The following is a 21,873-nucleotide window of genomic DNA, read 5'->3' on the forward strand; positions in this document are numbered from 1 at the left end:
AAAAACACGCTGTTTATTTGGATTTCCATTTAGCTTTTGCAGAAGCAGCAGCTACTCTTCCTGGGGTCTACAAAAACACATGACAAGTAACAAAACACTGATACACCGATAGACAAGGACAGTCACACAAATGTAAAATATGATATACAAACAATACAAAAGAAAAATAGTCCCCCCACAGTTAATTTGACTGTGTATTCAAATGTACTATGCTTTATTTTTACTGTCATTAATCGCTATCCAGGTACTGAACGTGTCATAATCGCTGTCCGAGGTCCTAACTCCCGAACCTCTCCTGGCTTCATCTACAATCGTCGTGGCAAGATGGTCGACTGACCGCTCTAACAATTTCGCGAAGGCATGCGGGAGGCGAGATCAGGTTGGAACATTCTAGCCAATGAGAGGGCAGATACGCGTGTGAATTGGCACAACACCGATATAAAATAGTTTTTCTCAAAGTTTCCGGAATGTCACGTGCAGGACACATCAGTACACTCTTAATAAACTAAGTATTATAAAACTTCTGTTTGATCAAATAAGCCTCACCTATCAAAATAGCAATTCACTTTTATCATGACTAAATTCGACACCCATTGCCCCCATACAAAAGCTCCTCACTTGGTCTGCTTATTTTTGGGCGGAGTCGACGTTCTCTTCGCCTCTTCCTCTGGTTCACCATCAACCTCCAGCTCCCCCTCCCATTTCTCTTGGGAGGGCCCAAAAGTGGAGAGATTTATCCGACAGCCAATTATGTAGTTCTCACAACGTGACACTGGGGCGGGGTAGACGACTATGAATCCAGTTGGGACAAGACCATAGAGAATGATAAAGGTCTCTAGTGGCCAAAAATCTATGTTAGGATGGGAAGTGCCATTGAGGGCTTCCACCATTTTAATGTAGTCAACTTACATTTACATTTACATTTTAGTCATTTAGCAGACGCTCTTATCCAGAGCGACTTACAGGAGCAATTAGGGTTAAGTGCCTTGCTCAAGGGCATATTTTTTTTGGGGGGGGGGGGGGGGGGGTAGAAGGATTACTTTATCCTATCCCAGGTATTCCTTAAAGAGGTGGGGTTTCAAATGTCTCCGGAAGGTGGTGAGTGACTCCGCTGTGGGGTGGGGTGGGGTGGGGTGGGGTGGGGTGGGGGGGGGGTAGAAGGATTACTTTATCCTATCCCAGGTATTCCTTAAAGAGGTGGGGTTTCAAATGTCTCCGGAAGGTGGTGAGTGACTCCGCTGTGGGGTGGGGGGGGGGGGGGGGGGGGGGTGTAGAAGGATTACTTTATCCTATCCCAGGTATTCCTTAAAGAGGTGGGGTTTCAAATGTCTCCGGAAGGTGGTGAGCGACTCCGCTGTGTGTGTGTGGGGGGGGGGGGGGGGTAGAAGGATTACTTTATCCTATCCCAGGTATTCCTTAAAGAGGTGGGGTTTCAAATGTCTCCGGAAGGTGGTGAGTGACTCCGCTGTGGGGTGTGGGTGGGGGGGGGGGGGGGGGTAGAAGGATTACTTTATCCTATCCCAGGTAACTTGGTGGGACTTCCCACTTCATTGAATGATCCCACCTGGTGACCCTGTTAGCGTCATGTCCAACCGGGTCATCAGGACAGATCAACCAATCATGAAGAAGAAAATGTACTACTTCAAAACTGAGTTTGCATCAATGGCGCTGCCCATGCTGTCAGACGCTATAATGGCACCGATACAAAGATGAGTCCTCTATCTATCTCTATGGAAAAGACAGTAGTAGCAAGTTCCAAGTGTACTTTTCATGGTTTGAGCCGAGTTTTCTGTAAAAATGGAATCGGCGGCAGTTAAAGAAGCACCATCTCTCTTTACTCCGGTGACGGTTTATTCTCTGCTGGCCTGCGCCGCTCAATTCGCCGTGGGCTATATCCTCGCGCAGATATGGGGAAGAAAATGCTCTGGAACTGATAGATGGGTGCTCGTGTGGCTTTTCTACGATGCGATTGTTCACATTACCTTGGTGAGTGTGTTATGTGAGTGAATGAGAAGGCGTTGTCAATATAGGGAGAGTTCATTGGCAGCGCTTTTGTTATTTGACTCTTTCCACTGTTTGTTCTTACAGGAAGGACCCTTTGTTTACATGTCACTTGTTGGAACCGTGGCAACTTCAGACAATATTTTTGCTGAACTTTGTAAGTAGGCTTCATTGACTGTGCAATGTAAAAAAATTATGAATGAAACAAACATTTATAGTACTGTGTATTTATCTTTTATGCATTTTAGTTTTCTCATGCAAAATATAAATTAAAGAAACAACGGTGCGTGTGTTTGAGATTTGCTTTGGAGCCTGGTTGCGGGGAGACATCTAGTGGACATAGTATTGAAATGCTCATGTTAAACTGAATAGAATACAGTAATGTAAAATCAATCACTGTGTTAGTGCTGGAGTAGAACAAACATGTGCACCCACTGGCCCTGGGGTCCCCCAGGAATCTATTAAGACACTGCTCTAACTGTGGTCCTCTGTAGCTCAGCTGGTAGAGCACGGTGCTTGTAACGCCAAGGTAGTGGGTTCGATCCCCGGGACCACCCATACACAAAAAAAAAAAAAAATGTATGCACGCATGACTGTAAGTCGCTTTGGATAAAAGCGTCTGCTAAATGGCATATTATTATATTATTATTATAACCTGTTCCTGTGTGTCTAGGGAAGGAGTATGGAAAGGCAGATGAGCGCTGGCTCCACTCTGACCCCACCATAGTCTCCCTGGAGCTGCTGACGGTGGTCCTGGACGGCATCCTGGCGCTGGTGCTCGTCTACGCCATCGTCAAGGACAAACACTACAGGTAGGAACACTGGTACTAAATATGCTTCATTGTCAGGCTTTTCTTATGCTTTATGCCATTCGTCTCCATATTTGTACCAGAGAGCATTCTATAACTATTGGTACCATTTAACAATATCTTTCTTATAGAGAGCACTAATTATCTAATACAGAATTTACTCATTACACAAACAAGTGTTTACATACCATTAGCAAGTCAAAATTTACATTTATAGCATCTGTCTTCAGAATGTGATGTGTTGAATGATCTATTACCATGTACAAGGAAAATATAGCCTGGGTGCAAGTTGGTGTTCAGCCTAAGTAAACTTGTCATTGTTTGTTTGAATCTCAACGGTCAACAAGTGTTTTTAGCTTGTCTTGTTGACAGTTGTTGCACAGTCTGGCCCCCCGGGTGACTAGTTCTCCATGTCTGTTTGTTTTCAGGCACTTTGTCCAGATCACGTTGTGTGTGTGTGAGTTGTACGGAGGCTGGATGACATTCTGTCCAGACTGGCTGGTAGGCAGCCCCAACCTCAACACAGACAACTGGCTCTACTTATGGATCTACCTGGTCTTCTTCAATGGGGTGTGGGTGGTGGTGCCTGGACTGCTGCTGTGGCAATCATGGCTGTCACTCAAACGACTTCACCCCTCCTACCAAGCCCCAAAGAAGCTGGACTAGACCATGTAGCTTCACCTTTTTCATTCCATTTCAGAGCGGATGATTTCGTTTGAAAGTTCTCTAGATGTTTTTGGACCTATTTGTGTGCTTAAAACTGGTCCGAATGGATCTGTCGATGGACTAACCATGAAAAGATGTGAAACTGAGGAGACACATTGGCCAACAAAACCCTGTCTGCATCTGTTTCTCCACCTGCAGGGTATGCCTTGTGTACATGTAGCCTAGCGTCATGTGTTATGTTGGTAAATAGGAGGGGAAACGGCAGCATAGGGGAAATGTCAACATTGAGGCCTCACCTCGGTGTCATTTGTCAAATGTATTACGTAATGCATAATATCAAATGACTCAACCTTATTCTACATACTTTTGCATGTACATAATAGGCATTAGCACGCCCACTACACAGAAAAGCCTGGCTACGCACAAATAATGTATGCCATTTAGCAGACAGACATTTACATTAGGTTTAGCATGTTTTATTAGTTGATATGTTATCATTAGTGTAAAAAAAAAAGGTTATGTATCTGCAACACAAACATATTAGTTTCCCTTGCTATCTTTCTCCAGTCTCCCTTAGGAGCAGGCACATTTAACTGCTGTGATTTACAAGTGTTAAATCTCAACCATGTTGATGGCACAATCAAAATGCCCAAATATGGATCCGGCGCTTAGTTCAGTCCATAATTGGATTGAAAATCATGGCTCTTCCACAATCATTGGTCCATTATAATCTGCATGGCAAATTACACCCTATTCCCTTTATAGTGCATGACTTCTGAGGTACTTTTCATATTGCTCTAGTTGAAAGTAGTGCACTCATATATACATACTACCGGTCACTAGTTTTAGAACACCTACTCATTCAAGGGTTTCTTTATTTTGACTATTTTCTACATTGTAGAATAATAGTGAAGACATCAAAACTATGAAATAACACATGGAATCATGTAGTAACCAACAAAGTGTTAAACAAATCAAAAAATATTTTATATTTGAGATTCTTCAAATAGCCACCCTTTGCCTTGATGACAGCTTTGCACACACTTGGAATTCTCTCAACCAGCTTCACCTGGAATGCTTTTCCAACAGTCTTGAAGGAGTTCCCACATATGCTGAGCACTTGTTGGCTGCTTTTCCTTCATTCCGCTGTCCAACTCATCCCAAACCATCTCAATTTGGTTGAGGTCGGGGGATTGTGGAGGCCAAAAGTTGACACTACCGGTCAAAAGTTTTAGAACACCTACTTATTCCAGGGTTTTTCTTTATTTGTACTATTTTCTACATTGTAGAATAATAGTGAAGACCTCAAAACTATGAAATAACACATGGAATCATGTACTAACCAAAAAAGTGTTCTCTGCTTGCCTATTGTCCTGTAGCCCATCCCAGCCTTGTGCAGGTCTACAATTGTATCCCTGAGGTCCTTACACAGCTCTCTGGTCTTGGCCATTGTGGAGAGGTTGGAGTCTGTTTGAGTGTGTGGACAGGTGTCTTTTATACAGGTAACGAGTTCAAACAGGTGCAGTTAATACAGGTAATGAGTGGAGAACAGGAGGGCTTCTTAAAGAAAAACGAACAGGTCTGTGAGAGCCGGATTTCTTCCTGGTTGGTAGGTGATCAAATACTTATGTCATGCAATAAAATGCTAATTAATTACTTAAAAATCATACAATGTGATTTTCTGGATTTTTGTTTTAGATTCCGTCTCTCACAGTTGAAGTGTACCTATGATAAAAATTACAGACCTCTACATGCTTTGTAAGTAGGAAAACCTGCAAAATCGGCAGTGTATCAAATACTTGTTCTCCCCACTGTATGTGCTTTCTTGAGCAGGGGGACCTTGCGGGAGCTGCAGGATTTCAGTCCTTCACGGCGTAGTGAGTTACCAATTGTTTTCTTGGTGACTATGGTCCCAGCTGCCTTGAGATCATTGACAAGATCCTCCCGTGTAGTTCTGGGCTGATTCCTCACCGTTCTCATGATCATTGCAACTCCACGAGGTGAGATCTTGCATGGAGCCCCAGGCCGAGGGAGATTGACAGTTCTTTTGTGTTTCTTCCATTTGCGAATAATCACACCAACTGTTGTCACCTTCTCACCAAGCTGCTTGGCGATGGTTTTGTAGCCCATTCCAGCCTTGTGTAGGTCTACAATCTTGTCCCCGACATCCTTGGAGACCTCTTTGGTCTTGGCCATGGTGGAGAGTTTGGAATCTGATTGACTGATTGCTTCTGTGGACAGGTGTCTTTTATACAGGTAACAAGCTGAGATTAGGAGCACTCCCTTTAAGAGTGTGCTCCTAATCTCAGCTCGTTACCTGTATAAAAGACACCTGGGAGCCAGAAATCTTTCTGATTGAGAGGGGGTCAAATACTTATTTCCCTCATTAAAATGCAAATCAATTTATAACATTTTTGACATGCATTTTTCTGGATTTTGTTGTTGTTATTCTGTCTCTCACTGTTCAAATAAACATACCATTAAAATTATAGACTGATAATTTCTTTGTCAGTGGGCAAACGTACAAAATCAGCAGGGGATCAAATACTTTTTTCCCTCGCTGTGTGTGTGTGTGTGTGTGTGTGTGTGTATGTATATATATATATATATATATATATATATCTCAGTATCTCCAACTTGTCAAGTGTCTCTCACACAGTGATATCTCCACTGATGTGTATCCTCTCAGCTCTTCTTGATGAGTTTGGCCACAGAGAGGAAGGCTTGCTGGAGCCCCATTCCCTTCAGGCCGCTGCATGCCTGGATCTCCCAGGCTCGTTCTTTGTAGCTGGGCAGTTCCAGCTGGTTGGACACCTCTCTGATGTTCATGGAGTTGGGGAGGTCCTTCTTGTTAGCCAGCACCATCAGAGGTATTCCCTTCATGTTGTCGTCTGACAGGACCTTCTTCAGAGCCTTCTGAGCTTCCCCTATACGGGCCCGGTCACTACTGTCCACCACGAACACCATGGCCTTACAGCCCTCCAGGTAGTACCTGACAATTATAGAAATAGGGTAGTGTCTAGCTAATGATATGGCAATTTTAGCAAGTCATTTTAGTTTAGGATAAAAGGTTATTGTATTCCAGTATTCTACCAACCTGGTCCAGAGACCGGAGCCAGAATGTGCATTTATTTGTTCTAGACTTGAACTATCACACCTGATTCAACTACACTGAACAAAATATAAACGCAGGGCCTCCCGAGTGGCGCAGCGGTCACTACAGACCCGGGTTCGATCCCAGGCTGTGTCACGACCAGGAGTCCCATAGGGCGGCGCACAATTGGCCCAGCGTCGTCCGGGTTAGGGGAGGGTTTGGCCGGGGCTTTACTTGGCTCATCGCACTCTAGCGACTCCTTGTGGTGGGCCGGGCACCTGCAGGCTGACTTCGGTTGTCAGTTGAACAGTGTTTCCTCCGACATATTAGTGCAGCTGGCTTCCGGGTTAAGAGGGCGGATGTTAAGGAGTGCAATTTGGCGGGTCATGTTTCGGAGGACGCATTACTCGACCTTCGCCTCTGCCAAGCCTGTTAGGGAGTTGCAGCGATGAGACAAGATTGTAATTGAAATTGGGAGAAAAAGTGGATAAAATACAACAATTCATTATTTATATGCCTTGAGTCAAAGGTTTGGACACACCTACTCATTCCAAGGTTTTTCTTTATTTTTTACTATTTTCTACATTGTAGAATAATAGTGAAGACATCAAAACTATGAAATAACAAATATGGAATCATGTAGTAACCAAAAAAGTGTTAAACAAATCAAAAAATATGATTTGGCGTATCGCTGCAGCACCAGCGATACGCCAGATGGGATGGCGTATCGCTGCAGCACCCCCACACCATCACACTACCTCTTCCATGCTTCACGGTGGGAACCACACATGCGGAGATCATCCGTTAACCTACTCTGCGTCTCACAAAGACACGGTGGTTGGATCCAAAAATCTCAAATTTGGACTCATCAGACCAAAGGACAGATTTCCACCGATCTAATGTCCATTGCTCATGGTTCTTGGCCCAAGCCAGTCTCTTCTTCTTATTGGTGTACTTTAGTGGTTTCTTTGCAGAAATTTGACCATGAAGGCCTGATTCACGTCTCCTCTTTACAGTTGATGTTGAGATGTCTGTCTGTTGAACTCTGAAGCATTTATTTGGGCTGTAATTTCTAAGGCAGTTAACTCTAATGAACTTATCCTCTGCAGCAGAGCTAACTCTGGGTCTTCCTTTCCTGTGGCGGTCCTCATGAGAGCCAGTTTCATCATAGCTCTGATGGTTTTTGCGACTGCACTTGAAGAAACTTTCAAAGTTCTTGAAATGTTCCAGATTGACTGACCATGTCTTAAAGTAATGATGGACTGTCGTTTCTCTTCTGTATACCACCCCTACCTTGTCACAACACAATTGATTGGCTCAAACTCATTAAGAAGGAAAGAAATTCCACAAATTAACTTTTAACGAGGCACACCTGTTAATTGAAATGCATTCCAGGTGACTACCTCATGAAGCTGGTTGAGAGAATGCCAAGAGTGTGCAAAGCTGTCATCAAGGCAAAGGGTGGCTACTTTGAAGATCTCAAATATAAAATATATTTAGACTTGTTTAACACTTTTTTGGTTACTACATGATTCCATATGTGTTATTTCATAGTTTTGATGTATTCACTATTATTCTACAATGTAGAAAATAGTAACAATAAAGAAAAACCCTGGAATGAGTAGGTGTCCAAAATTTTGATTGGTACTGTATATGCAGTGCCTTCGGAAAGTATTCAGACCCCTTGACTTTTCCCACATTGTTAGGTTACAGCCTTATTCTAAAATTGATTAAATTGTTTTTTCCCCTCATCAATCTACACAAAATACCCCATAATGACAAAGCAAAAACAGGTTAACAATTATTTGCTCATTTATTAAAAATAAAAACCGGAAATATCACATTTACATAAGTATTCAGACCCTTTACTCAGTACTTGGTTGGAGCACCTTTGGCAGTGATTACAGCCTTGAGTCTTCTTGGGTATGAAGCTACAAGTTTGGAACAGCTGTATTTGGGGAGTTTCTCCTATTCTTCTCTGCAGATCCTCTCAAGCTCTGTCAGGTTGGATGGGGAGCGTTGCTGCACAGCTATTTTCAGGTCTCTCCAAAGATCTTCGATCGGGTTCAAGTCCAGGCTCTGGCTGGGCCACTCAAGGACATTCAGAAACGTGTCCCGAAGCCACTCCTGCGTTGTCTTGGCTGTGTGCTTAGGGTCGCTGTCCTGTTGGAAGGTGAACCTTCGCCCCAGTCTGAGGTCCTGAGCGCTCTGGAGCAGGTTTTCATCAAGGATCTCTCTGTACTTTGCTCCGTTCATCTTTGCTTGGATCCTGACTAGTCTCCCAGTCCCTGCCGCTGAAAAACATCCCCACAGCATGATGCTGCCGCCACCATGCTTCACCGTAGGGATGGTGCCAGGTTTCCTCCAGACGTGACGCTTGGCATTCAGGCCAAAGAGTTCCATCTTGGTTTCATCAGACCAGAGAATCTTGTTTCTCATGGTCTTAGTCTTTAGGTGCCTTTTGGCAAACTCCAAGTGGGCTGTCATGTGCCTTTTACTGAGGAGTGGCTTCCGTCTGGTCCCTCTACCATAAAGGCCTGATTGGTGGAGTGCTGCAGAGATGGTTGTTCTTCTGGAAGGTTCTCCCATCTCCACAGAGGAACTCTGTCGAGTTCTTGGTCACCTCCCTGACCAAGGCCCTTCTCCCCCGCTTGCTCAGTTTGGCCTGGAGGCCAGCTCTAGTCTTGGTGGTTCCAAACTTCTTCCATTTAAGAATGATAGAGGCCACTGTGTTCTTGGGGACCTTCAATTCTGCAGACATTTGTTGGTACCCTTCCCCAGATCTGTGCCTCGACACAATCCTGTCTCAGAGCTCTACGGACAATTCCTTCGACCTCATGGCTTGGTTTTTGCTCTGACATGCACTGTCAACTGTGGGACCTTTTATATAGACAGGTGTGTGCCTTTCCAAATCATGTCCAATCAATTGAATTTACCACAGGTGGACTCCAATGAAGTTGTAGAAACATCTCAAGGATTGATCAATGGAAACAGGATGCACCTGAGCTCAATTTCGAGTCTCATAGCAAAGGGTCTGAATACTTACAGTGGGTATAGAAAGTCACCACCCCCTTTCAGAATGTTCACATTTTGTTGCCTTACAGCCTGAAATGAAAACACATAAAATCTGAATTTTTCTGGCTTTACTTACACACAGTAACCTACAATATTCAAGTAATTAAAACAGTAAAAGACCCTCTTTGGATAAGTGAACACCCCCCTGAGTTAATACTTGGTGGAACCACCTTTTGCTTGAATTACAGCCATGAGTCTCTTTTGAATACATCTCTACTAATAAAAAAAATAAAAAAATAAAAAAAATACTAACTTTGCACACCTAGATTGTGCAATATTTGCCCCTTCTTCCTTGCAGAATTCTTCAAGCTCAGTCAAATTGCATGGTGACCGCTCATGGACTGCACTCTTCAAGTCATTCCATAGATTCTCGATGGGATTTAGGTCAGGGCTCTGACTAGGCCACTCAAGGACATTCACCTTCTTGTCCTTCACCCACTGTATGGTTGCTTTGGCGATGTGCTTTGGGTCATTGTCATATTGAAACGTGAACCATCTTCCCATTTTCAACTTCCTGGCAGAGGGCTGCAGGTTCTCCTCAAGAATCTGTCGGTATTTTGCACTGTCCATTTTCCCTTCTATCCTGACAAGTGCTCCAGTCCCTGATTTAGAGGAACAATGCCACAACAGGATGCTACCACTGCCATGCTTTCCTGTAGGTGTGGTGTTCTTTGGGTGGAAAGATGTATTGGGTTTTCGCCAGACATTTCGTTTTGTGTTCAGGCCAAAAAGTTCAATTTCAGTCTCATCTGACCACAGCACCTTTTGCCACTTGGCCTCGGAATCTACAATGTGCTTTTTGGCAAAGCTCAAACAAGACTTGATGTAGCATTTTTTTGAGGAGTGTTTCTTTCTTGCCACCCTCCCATAGAGTCCAGATTTGTGGAGCGCTTGTGATATTGTGGTCACATGCACACATTGACCAGTCTTTGCCATAAAGGCCTGAAGCTCCTTTTAGAGTTGCCATTGGCTTCTTGGTAGCCTCTCTGATCTTGGTAGTCTCCTCCTTGCCCAGTCATCCAGTTTGGAGGGACAGCCTGATCTATGCAGGGTCTGGGTGGTGCCATACGCCTTCCACTTCTTAATAATGGTCTTAACTGTGCTCCGACGGATAGACAAAGCCTTTGAAATCTTTTTATATCCATCCCCTGACTTTCCACAACTTTATCTCGTAGATCTTTTGAAAGTACCTTTCCGCCTATAGTGGATTATTTGCTTTGAATTGCACTACTAAGCAGTGGAGTCCTCCTATGAATAACTGCTTTTATTCTGAACTAATCAAAGTCACTCCAATTGATCACAGATGGAAGGCAATTAGCTTGATTTGTGATCTGGAAGGTGGTTGGTTATATCTCAGCAAGATTGCAATTCTAACGGGGTTCACTTATGTGTTTTCATTTCAGGCTGTAAGGCAACAAAAGGTGAACATTTTGAAAGGGGGTGGTGACTTTCTATACCCACTGTATGTAAATAAGGTATTTATGTTTATTTGTAATACATTAGCAAAAATTTCTACATCTGTTTTCGCTTTGTCATTATGGGGTATTGTATGTAGATTGCTGAGGACTTTTATTTATTTAATCAAGTTTAGAATAAGGCTGTAACGTAACAAAATGTGGAAAAGGTCAAGGGGTCTGAATACTTTCCAAAGCCACTGTATATATAAACACTATGTAAAGTGTTGGTCCCATGTTTCATGAGCTGAAATAAGATCCCAGAAATGTTCCATATGCACAAAAAGCTTATTTCTCTCAAATGTTGTGCACAAATTTGTTTCCATCCCTGTTAGTGAGCATTTATCTTTTGCCAAGATAATCCATCCAGCTGACAGGTGTGGCATATCAAGAAGCTGATTAAACAGCATGATCATTACACTGGTGCACCTTGTGCTGGGGACAAAAAAAGGCCACTTTAAAATGTGCAGTTTTGTCACACAATGCCACAAATGTCTCAGGTTTTGAGGGAGTGTGAAATTGTCATGCTGACTGTAGGAATGTCCACCAGAGCTTTTGCCAGATAATTAAATGTTCATTTCTCTATCATAAGCCACCTCCAACGTCGTTTTAGAGAATTTGTCAGTATGTCCAACCTGCCTCACAACCGCAAACCATGTGTTAGCACGCAAGCCCAGGACCTCCACATCCGGCTTCTTCACCTGCAGGATCATCTGAGACCACCCGGACAGCTGATAATGATAAAGCCCTTTTGTGGTGAAAAAATAATTCTGATTGGCTGGGCCTGATTTCCCAGGCCCACCCATGGCTGCGCCCCTGCCCAGTCATGTGAAATCCATAGATTAGGGCCTAATTGATTTACTGTAAATCAGTAAAATCGTTGAAATTGTTACGTTTTATATTTTTGTTCAGTATAATAAAGGGCTTATGATTAGTGGAATCAGATGTGTTCGTAGTACTGGGCTAAAACAGAAATAGAAGAGCACAGCACCAATAACACCACTGTCCGTTAACTCACTTCCAGTTGGCCATCATCTTCGCCTGTCCGCCCACATCCCACACAGTCAGGGCCGTCTTCTTGTTCAGATCCAGGGTCGCCACGTTGAAGCCCACGGTGGGGGAAGTATCCATCACCACCCCTGTCTGGAGCATGAAGAGCAAGGTGGACTTCCCAGATGAGTCCAGGCCCATCAGAACCACCGTGGGAGTCCTCTTGATGTCCCTCTTGGATAGAGCCAGCCCCATGACGGACACACCTGTCTAGGCAAAGCTGGCTCTGAGGTAAAGAGGAAGTACGGCAGTCCCACTTCTGCTCCTGAACAATGTTGGTTTGTTGGGTCTTCCTGTGTAGTCTCTGATTTGCATCAACAACAGGTGATATGTGCAGCCAGTGGCTTTTCTCGATTTAGATCATGTGTTTGTATTTTTGTCTGGGAGTAGACGTGAAAGCGCCAAGTGTGCTCACTTGCTGCCCTCCGGTGACTAGAGACTCGCTCAAAGTGAATAGAACTGAGTTTGAGTTTCAGAACAGAACAGAAACATAGTGGTCACATGATAACCGGTTCTTTCACATTCTTCTTTTAGAGGCTGTACCAACAGGCTTTCTCAGTTCCTCTATATTCAAAATGCATCCTCCCTCATTGCGCAGATCTGGGATTTGATTGGGGAAAGCAGTGGGGTGTTATTAGCGCAAGGGGGGAAATAATGGTGTATGGTTTGTATTATTTGAATTGGGCCTATGGCTATTTAAAAACAAAAACAACAAAAAACACGAGTGCTGAAAACGGTTATATTCTTAATTCCCATTCCTTGCATAAGGAGTTGGCAAGAGAAAAACAAGACTGGCACCCAGGCTAGGCGCCTTCGTTCAGCCCATGACGTCAGCGTGGTTCCATCTGGACCAAAGATCTGGACTGGGGCACGAGCGGAAAACACTATCGCTAAACTCAACTGCTGCCTGGTACATTTGGCATCCTCACATCAGCGACGACAACCAAGTGACAGCTTTATTCTGGTAATCGTGCTTCCAAATCATATTTACTTGAGGTAGGTTTATTAATATTCTAGCGGTTAAATGTCTCTGTTGTTTCTCTCCTCAGTTTTCTTGATGATATAATGGAGCGATGCTTTAGGTACAGTAACGTTACAGCTTGCTAGCTATATTAGTCAGCGCTGAATCTAGCTAGGTGCTAGGCTAGCTTGCTTTGTATATAGCCAGCGAACGGTAAACAGCAAAGGGAGACTGCCACGGGTGCAGCCTTCAACGTAGTACATCGCTAGCTTGAACAGTGACTGTTAGGTGAGCGTTACCATGTCGCAAGCTAGTTTGCTACCTGGCAGAAGGTAAGCTAACTACTGTTAGCCAGCTAGGAGGCTAACGTATGTCGCATCTGTTGTGGCTGAGATTCAAGATTGTAATCCCAATGGGCAACAGAGTATCTGGCCAGATGCGTTGACTCTGCAATGCTAACTTAGTTAGCTATCTAGCTAGTCATCAAACTATTTAACCAACTGTATTAGACAGTTAAAAGATCTGGCTGTGAACGTTTGCCAAAAAGGTAGCCATTACACCTCCATCTGCATGTTGTCTGTATGGCCCAAAACTATTTAAAACCTTGTCGATATCATCATAAGCATCCAGAGATGGCATTATAAAGTCCTGTAGTCATGTCTAACTTACCTTTTGAGCAATTTATTTGGTTTTATTAACTTTTATTTTTTAATTTTTAGTCATTTAGCAGACGCTCTTATCCAGAGTGCATGCATTATTTAATTTATTTTTCATTTTCATTTATGAACACCATTGAAACCAGGGTGCCTCACCACTGAGGTTTAGACTAAGACGAAGTGTTTTGTACGTGTGTGTCTTTGATGGTTGTCTTGTAACAGTGTTAGCGGGGACAGTGGTGGCCTCACAGCCCCTGCTTCTCCCTCCCCTGCCCCTCCTGTGCCTCCTGCCCCCGTCCTCACCCCGACCCCCCCACCGCGGAGAGCCAGAGTGAGGTACCTAGCCATGGTGGACGTGGGGAAGTGGCCCCTCTTCACCCTGCTGGGGGCCCAGGAGGTCTCCAGCATCAGGCAGGCCTGCGTCTTCGGCAGCTCGGCCAACGAAGCCATCTACATCACCCACAACGATGAGGTGAGACTGGGGGTGTCTCGATTTGTATAGAATTACTTTGTTTTTATGGAGTGCAGGACTCTCTGGAAAGCAGTGGAAATGGTTACTGAGTGGACTATCTTGATTAAATAATTAAATGTAATGGCATCCTCTTCCTGTCTCCTCCCCTTCATCTTTGTCTCTGATCCCCCTGTAGGTGTTTGTGTTTGGGCTGAACTGCAGTAACTGTCTGGGGACAGGAGACAGTCAGAGCACCATGGTCCCTAAGAAACTAGACTTCCTCCAAGGCAAGAAGGTGGTCAGTCTCAGCTATGGCAGTGGACCACACGTCTTACTGGCCACAGAAGGTATGCTGCCCACCTGCCTTATCTTTTTTACCCACCACCAAATGGCAACGTTGACACGTTACGAGAACTGTACCAAACTCTACCAAAAGCATGTATAATTGTCATAGTGCAGCATACTTAAATAGCTCTGTGTTAATTTGGTGCGTTTGTCTCTCAGGGGGAGAGTTGTTTGCCTGGGGGCACAATGGATACAGCCAGCTGGGCAACGGGACCACCAACCAGGGAGTGTCGCCCATCCTGGTATCAACCAACCTGCAGAACAAGAAAATAACACAAGTGGCCTGTGGGTCCCATCACTCTCTGGCCCTGACACACGATGGAGAGGTGAGGGGATAGAAGGGGAAATGTACTTGTTTAAATCCTTTTACATGCACTTGTAACCCTGAACCCAAATAAGCCTGTTTCAAGATATCAGTGACTTAATTCTCCTGCTAGGTACATAATGTTCAAGAGAATAAAAACTCTGTTCATGAACATGATTGGAGTATTGGTTGAGGTCATGTGTAACCTGTCAGTGTGTGGAGTGGACTATGGAACCCTGTAAGGTTCAAGTTTTCTAACCAGGGCTGATCAGTGGTCACTTGTGTCTTGGCTGTCTGTCTCTTTAATTGGTTTATGTTTATCCCAGCAGCAGGTTAGGAAGGTATTATCTCTGTTCACTGTGTCCAGGCTGGCTGCATATACCCCAGGCCCACTGGCCTGGTCTCACACACGATTGAAGAGTTCATGTGGAAATGACTGCTGATTTCCAATAGTATCTATTTAGGGCTATCTTTGATGTGTTGAAATATACATTACTCAGCACTGTAAAGGGATAGCTACAACATTACCTAATATGATGGTTACCTAGGATCACTGGTCACTAGGTGTGATTGGGTGTACAGGGTTGACAGTCTGTGGGGGGGGGGTTTGTGTGTGTGTGTGTACAAGGTTGACAGTCGGTGTGTGTGTACAGGGTTGACAGTGTGTGTGTGTGTATACAGGCTTGACAGTGGGACTGTGTGTGTACAGGGTTGACAATGGTGTATATATGATTGTATCCGCTAGGTGTTTGCGTGGGGTTACAACAACTGTGGCCAGGTGGGTTCAGGCGCCACAGCCAACCAGCCAACCCCCCGCAGGGTGTCCAACTGCCTGCAGGGTAAAGTGGTGATGGGCATCGCCTGTGGACAGACCTCCTCCATGGCCGTGCTCGACAATGGGGAGGTGAGAGACAAAGCCTATGGGAAGGATAGGTTTATATAGGATAGTTCCCTCCGGTCCAGTAAAAGTCAAAGCAAAATGTTATATAGCACCATATACATAAAGGAAGATCTTGCTGACTACCGTGGCCTGTGTGTGTTGCAGGTGTTTGGCTGGGGCTACAACGGGAATGGCCAGCTGGGAGTGGGCAACAACGGTAACCAGCTGACCCCCTGTCGCCTGGCAGCCCTCCAGGGTCTCTGTGTACTACAGGTAAGACTGGACAGTAGTGGACACTCACCACCTGTATGTCTCTGTCTGAATCGTCTACTCATGTCTACTTCAACTCAAACTAATACAAAACAGAATTGAGCCCTGACCCTTGTTGCTGTCCACTCCCACTGTGTAAAACCCTTATGGCCTTGTCTTCCAGATAGCGTCAGGCTACGCCCACTCCCTGGCTCTAACAGACGAGGGCCTGCTGTATGCCTGGGGGGCTAACACCTACGGACAGCTGGGGACTGGCAACAAGAGCAACCAGCTCAGTCCTGTACACATCATGGCTGAGAAGGAGAGGTAAGGGAGAGTACTCACACACAGGATTGAGATGTAGCTCTGGTGGCTGCTACCGCCCCCCAGAAATCACCCGTTGGTACTGTCATCTTTCAGAGACCCATGGTTAGTTCTCTCTTCTCTTTGTCTTCTCTGTTGTATTCCATCCAGTGTGGGTCCATACGGTAACACTGCATAGGTCCATATATTGGCTCACACACCAGATCTGGAATAATCTGTCTCTGAGTTGACATTGTCCCTGTCACAATGAAACAAAACTAGAATGGAGTATGGAGGGGAGAGAGGGAGAGGGCCATTATGTTGTGGGCTGGGGTACAAATGGGTTTGACACTTGACAAGTATGAACTTTTCACTGAAAACATGGAAATGAGTTATTGGGATTTAATTCTGAATAGATCTTTGCCATGTTCATTTTTATCTCTGAACGTTGTGTAACATGTCATAACACTCTTGAATGAGCCTCAGGTTGGCCTTGAGATAAAGCTACAAGACAGATGTCACAACAAAACCAGCAACCTTCTGTGTCCATGGAATGCGGTCCATGGCTAGACGGGATACAGTTTATGTCAAATTGACGTCAAATGTTTTTTTGCATTTTAGCTAACCCTTAACCTAATTATCCTAACTTGCTACGAAAAGTCAATTCTGACATAAGCTACACAACATGACCGAAAGTATGTGGACACCTGCTCATCGAACATCTCATTCCAAAATCATGGGCGTTAATATGGAGTTGGTCCTCCCTTTGCTGCTATAACAGCCGCCACTCTTCTGGGAAGGCTTTCCACTAGAAGAAAGGAATATTGCTGCAGGGACTTGTTTCCATTCAGCCACAAGAGCATTAGTGAGGTCGGGCACAGATGTTGGGCAATTAGGCCTGGCTCGCAGTAGGCGTTCCAATTCATCCCAAAGGTGTTCAATGGGGTTGACGTCAGGGCTCTGTGCAGGCCGGTCAAGTTCTTCCACACCGATCTCGACAAACCATTTATGTATGGAACTCACTTAGTGCACGGGGGCATTGTCATGCTGAAACAGGAAAGGGCCTTCCCCAAACTGTTGCCACAAAGTTGGAAGCACAGAATCGTCTAGAATGTAATTGTATGCTGTAGAGTTAAGATTTCCCTTCACTGGAACTAAGGAGCCTAGCCCGAACCATGAAAAACAACCCCAGACCATTATTCCTCCTCCACCAAAACTTTACAGTTGGCACTATGCATTGGGGCAGGTAGCGTTCTCCTGGCATCTGTCAAACCCAGATTCGTCCATCTGACTGCCAGATGGAAAGCGTGATTCATCACTCCAGAGAACGCATTTCCACTGCTCCAGAGTCCAATGGCGCTGAGCTTACACCACTCCAGCTGACGCTAGGCATTGTGCATGGTGATCTTAGGTTTGTGTGCGGCTGCTCGGCCATGGAAACCCATTTCATGAAGCTCCCAAAGAACAGTTATTATGCTGACGTTGCTTCCAGAGGCAGTTTGGAACTCGGTAGTGTGTTGCAAGCGAGGACAGATTATTTTTATGCGCTACGCGCTTCAGCACTCGGCGGTCCTGTTCTGTGAGCTTGTGTGGCCTACCACTTCGCGGCTGAGCCATTGTTGCTCCGAGACGTTTCCACTTCACAATAACAGCACTTACAGTTGATTGGGGCAGCTCTAGCAGGGCAGAAATTTGACAAACTGACTTGTTGGAAAGGTGGCATCCTATGATGGTGCCATGTTGAAAGTCACTGAGCTCTTCAGTAAGGCCATTCTACTGCCAATGTTTGTCTGGGGAGATTGCATGGCTGTGTGCTCGATTTTATACACCTGTCAGCAACGGGTGTGGCTGAAATAGCCGAATCCACTAATTTGAAGGGTTGTCCACATACTTTTCTGTATATATATAGTGTATATCCCATCTAGTTAAACTCATGGAACACCAGCGATGTCAGCAGTGTCCTGTCATTCTCCCTTCTCTTTTTGTGTGTTTCCTGTCTTCGTCTTAAAGGGGAGAGGGAGAGAGGCCCGCCGTAGGCAGCAAAAGGACAAGGGAAAACACTGAAGAGGCGTGGCACAGAGAGACAGAGTAGGGAGATGTGTGAAGAAACACAATGCACTTAAGAATTACAGAACTTCTTATAGTGGTCAAAAGACACAGGAGAGTACCGTTACCTGGTGGACTGTGTATGTATGTTAGTCTGTAACACACTCCTCCCCCTCCCCCAGCAGGATAGTGGAGATCGCGGCGTGCCACTCCACACACACGTCTGCCTGTAAGACCCAGAGCGGCCAGGTGTACATGTGGGGCCAGTGTAGGGGTCAGTCAATCGTGCTGCCACACCTCACACACTTCTCAAGCACTGACGACGTCTTCGGCTGTTTCGCTACGCCCTCTGTCATGTGGAGGCTACTCTCCATGGGTGAGTTCATTTCATCAATTATTACATGTTATTTAAAGGTGCAGTATGTAACTTGGTTGTAATGAAATTTTTTTTTTTTTTTCTTCTGACCTCTAAGTAGAAGGTCCCCTTAACCAATGATCTAGGATAACCCTTTCACAGACACACACCATGATTCCCAGCTAAGGCATTGTGTTCTGTCATAGAGCATGATGACTTCCTGACTGTGGCCCAGTCTCTGAGGAAAGAGTTTGACAGCCCGGAGACGTCCGATCTCAAGTTCAGCGTGGATGGGAAATACATCCACGTACACAAGGCCGTGCTCAAGATCCGGTGTGTGGATTTGAGTAAAACATATATGTTTATACTTCTGAAGCAATCACACACATTTTCTTCAGAAAATATACCTTTTCTAGTTTTAGCCTTTCCAATAGGTTTTACTGGCTATAGACATAACTTGACATAACACGACATAACCTAACAATGTCCATAATTTTTTCTGTCAGGTGTGAACACTTCCGCTCCATGTTCCAGTCCCACTGGACTGAGGACATGAAGGAGGTGATCGAGATCGACCAGTTCTCCTACCCAGTCTACCGCTCCTTCCTGGAGTTCCTCTACACTGACAACGTAGACCTGCCCCCAGAGGACGCCATCGGTGAGTTGGACTGAAGCAGGAATCCTGTTTAGGATTCATACAGGGCCCCAGACTCAAAACAAATGACTTTATTGAGTTAAGGTCCATCCATAGGAATGCTGCTGTGTGTGGACTAACTCTGTCTGTTTCAGGCCTGTTGGACCTGGCCACATCCTACTGTGAGAACCGTCTGAAGCGCCTGTGTCAACACATCATCAAGAGAGGCATCACCGTGGAGAACGCCTTCTCTCTGCTCTCTGCCGCCGTGCGATACGACGCTGAGGTGAAACAGACACTGTGACAGAGCGTCACTACTAAGGGTTAATAGCTCAGATGCTTACTGGTTACCACAAGCTTCTTCAGGCTGCCTCATATAAGACACATTAGCCGTGTCATTATGGGCATATTAGTCAGATGACCTCAAATACCATCTTATACCTATTTAGATACTGTATACCAGGGGTAGGCAACTAGATTCAGCCGCAGGCCGATTTATAATGCGTTGTGGATGGTTGGGGGGCCGGAACATAATTATAATAAGTTGTACTCTGCAAATTGACCACATCTAAGGCCAAAAATTGATTTTATTTTAAAAAACATTATCATTTAATATCTTGATTACCTTATGCTAAACTATTTTTTTGCTGAATTCCTGGTGACTTTACAGTCTTTTCTGACCCCTGCTGTATACTGGACCTGTGTTCATACTGTAACTGGATGTGATCGCTTCCCTGTAGGACCTGGAGGAGTTCTGCTTCAAGTTCTGTGTGAACCACCTGACCGAGGTGACCCAGACTGCAGCCTTCTGGCAAATCGATGGCAACATGCTCAAAGAGTTCATCTGCAGAGCCAGCCGCTGTGGGGCCTTCAAGAACTGACTGACCACTGACCAGCCCCGAAGGAAGGACGAGGAAAGGGCTAGCGTGAACTGGTTTGGCTTGACACCATTTGGCCATGGTAGAAAGGACAAAGAAAGAAGTGGTATGAACATGGAAACGGCTAGCTTGAACCGGGTCTCTAAATTGCCATATTATTCATCCTTTGAGAAGACGTCTGGCGTGGTCATCTGGTGACTATGGCCCACCTCCAGTTACACAGCCAAAGAAGCCAAATCCAGTCCCTGCCTATGCGCCTAATATTCCACATAGACAGGTGGCGCTGTGGGGAGGAGAGGAAGTTCCTCTGCCAGTCAAAACAGTGACATCAGAGGTCATTGTCTGTCACTGCATGTTTACAAACCTGCTAAATGGCATCAGACTGCTCAGTTAGCACCAGTTTAATTGGAGGACCATTGATCTAGCTTAAGATGGACACTGTTACATTCCTGACAATGTCTGGTGACAGCTAATGCACCGATGCAGGCGATGGCAGTCAACCCCCCCCCCCCCCCCCCCCTGATTTGCATACTTTTTTTGTTGCATTAAAGTTGTGTACTTTGCTCTACTGTTGAAGGGTTGGAAGTGGCAGGCCAGAAATATATTTTACAGGGTTGGTGGTTCAGAGCCTGTGGATGTTTTGAGGAAATGACAGTTTTAATATGAATAGTAATATGCTGTGGACTGACAGTCATTTATTAATTCAGGCACTTTAATTCTAGACTTGAGATGAACATGGTGATGTAATGCAACACTGAGCAGGAACTTGGTTTTCAACTCATCAGTTCTTTTACCAGACAGAAAACAAAACATTTGGACCATATAAAACTTGTTACTGTCAACTTTATTATTGTTACAAAAAAATGAGGTATTATCTCAATTTTGTAATATTACTTATAGCATTCCTTTGGTTGAGATCCCCCCCCCCCCCCCCGTGTTTGTACTGACATTTGAATTCAATGCATTGTATTCTTCTATTTTTTAAAAAGTTGCTTATGTTTATTTTGCAATTACATTTATTTAGAAATATTGACAATTGTTTAGGATGGAAACAGTTGCTATTGGTGCCACAATTCTCAACATGTTTATCGACTTGCAAGTCATGAGAAGCAACCACTTTGAAATAAACGAAACTACATTCTTGTATACAATGTTGGATGATGCGTTAGAAATGACTTCATATATCCTTGTATTGTTTCAAACATTCATATGAGCAATGACAGAGATAATTACAAACATGTCGTTATGCTTCCACCTAGAGGCCATCACACACTCTAATCCTAGAGACACTAGCCTAATTTACATTTTAGTCATTTAGCAGACGCTCTTATCCAGAGCGATTTACAGGAGCAATTAGGGTTAAGTGCCTTGCTCAAGGGCACATCGACAGATTTTTCACCTAGTCGGCTCGGGGATTAGAACCAGCGACCTTTCGGTTACTGGCACAACGCTCTTAACCACTAAGCTACCTGCCGCCCCTAATGAATACCATTATTCTTTAGTTTATCACGTCATGAATGAAATGACAAACTAATAACGGAATACAGATGTAATCTGATCAATCTTATTTTTCAATTGCAACCAAGAATGCAGAACGGTTAAAACGAACACACCGCCTTTGACAGTTCTGGGGGTTGGGTGCATGACAAGCTCCGCCTATTT

At 44.7% G+C, this 21,873-nt stretch overlaps 3 protein-coding genes across 10 annotated transcripts; 2 read left to right on the forward strand and 1 right to left on the reverse strand.

Moving 5' to 3' along the window:
- Positions 1-1,636: 1,636 nt before the first annotated feature.
- On the forward strand, positions 1,637-5,965 carry LOC311123608 (emopamil-binding protein-like). The gene is made up of 4 exons (XM_084197841.1): positions 1,637-1,986; positions 2,089-2,158; positions 2,675-2,813; positions 3,239-5,965. The coding sequence occupies exons 1-4, from the start codon at positions 1,798-1,800 to the stop codon at positions 3,474-3,476; spliced, it is 636 nt and encodes a 211-aa protein (XP_084053967.1). The 5' UTR covers positions 1,637-1,797; the 3' UTR covers positions 3,477-5,965.
- A 124-nt stretch (positions 5,966-6,089) lies between these two features.
- On the reverse strand, positions 6,090-12,411 carry LOC311123623 (ADP-ribosylation factor-like protein 11). Its single transcript, XM_084197865.1, has 2 exons — positions 12,118-12,411; positions 6,090-6,468 (listed from the first exon to the last, which is right to left on the reverse strand). Exons 1-2 carry the CDS (start codon positions 12,342-12,344, stop codon positions 6,162-6,164), a joined length of 534 nt encoding a protein of 177 aa, XP_084053991.1. The 5' UTR covers positions 12,345-12,411; the 3' UTR covers positions 6,090-6,161.
- Positions 12,412-12,741: 330 nt separating this feature from the next.
- LOC311123622 (RCC1 and BTB domain-containing protein 1) lies at positions 12,742-21,367 on the forward strand. Of its 8 annotated transcripts, none has more exons than XM_084197857.1 (13): positions 12,742-13,145; positions 14,004-14,238; positions 14,414-14,564; positions 14,722-14,888; positions 15,612-15,770; positions 15,912-16,019; positions 16,180-16,322; positions 18,309-18,386; positions 18,527-18,720; positions 18,906-19,032; positions 19,206-19,357; positions 19,489-19,619; positions 20,074-21,367. In XM_084197857.1, the coding sequence occupies exons 2-13, from the start codon at positions 14,113-14,115 to the stop codon at positions 20,212-20,214; spliced, it is 1,677 nt and encodes a 558-aa protein (XP_084053983.1). In that variant the 5' UTR covers positions 12,742-13,145; positions 14,004-14,112; the 3' UTR covers positions 20,215-21,367. The 8 variants fall into 8 exon arrangements, with proteins under 8 accessions (XP_084053983.1, XP_084053986.1, XP_084053987.1 ...); XM_084197858.1 differs by having other exon boundaries at positions 13,039-13,113; positions 13,989-14,238; XM_084197864.1 differs by having other exon boundaries at positions 13,058-13,145; positions 13,989-14,238.
- The last annotated feature ends 506 nt before the right edge of the window (positions 21,368-21,873 follow it).

The sequence above is a fragment of the Coregonus lavaretus genome, assembly GCF_964263955.1.
Source record: "Coregonus lavaretus genome assembly, contig: HAP1_SCAFFOLD_638, whole genome shotgun sequence".
Lineage (NCBI taxonomy): Eukaryota > Metazoa > Chordata > Actinopteri > Salmoniformes > Salmonidae > Coregonus > Coregonus lavaretus.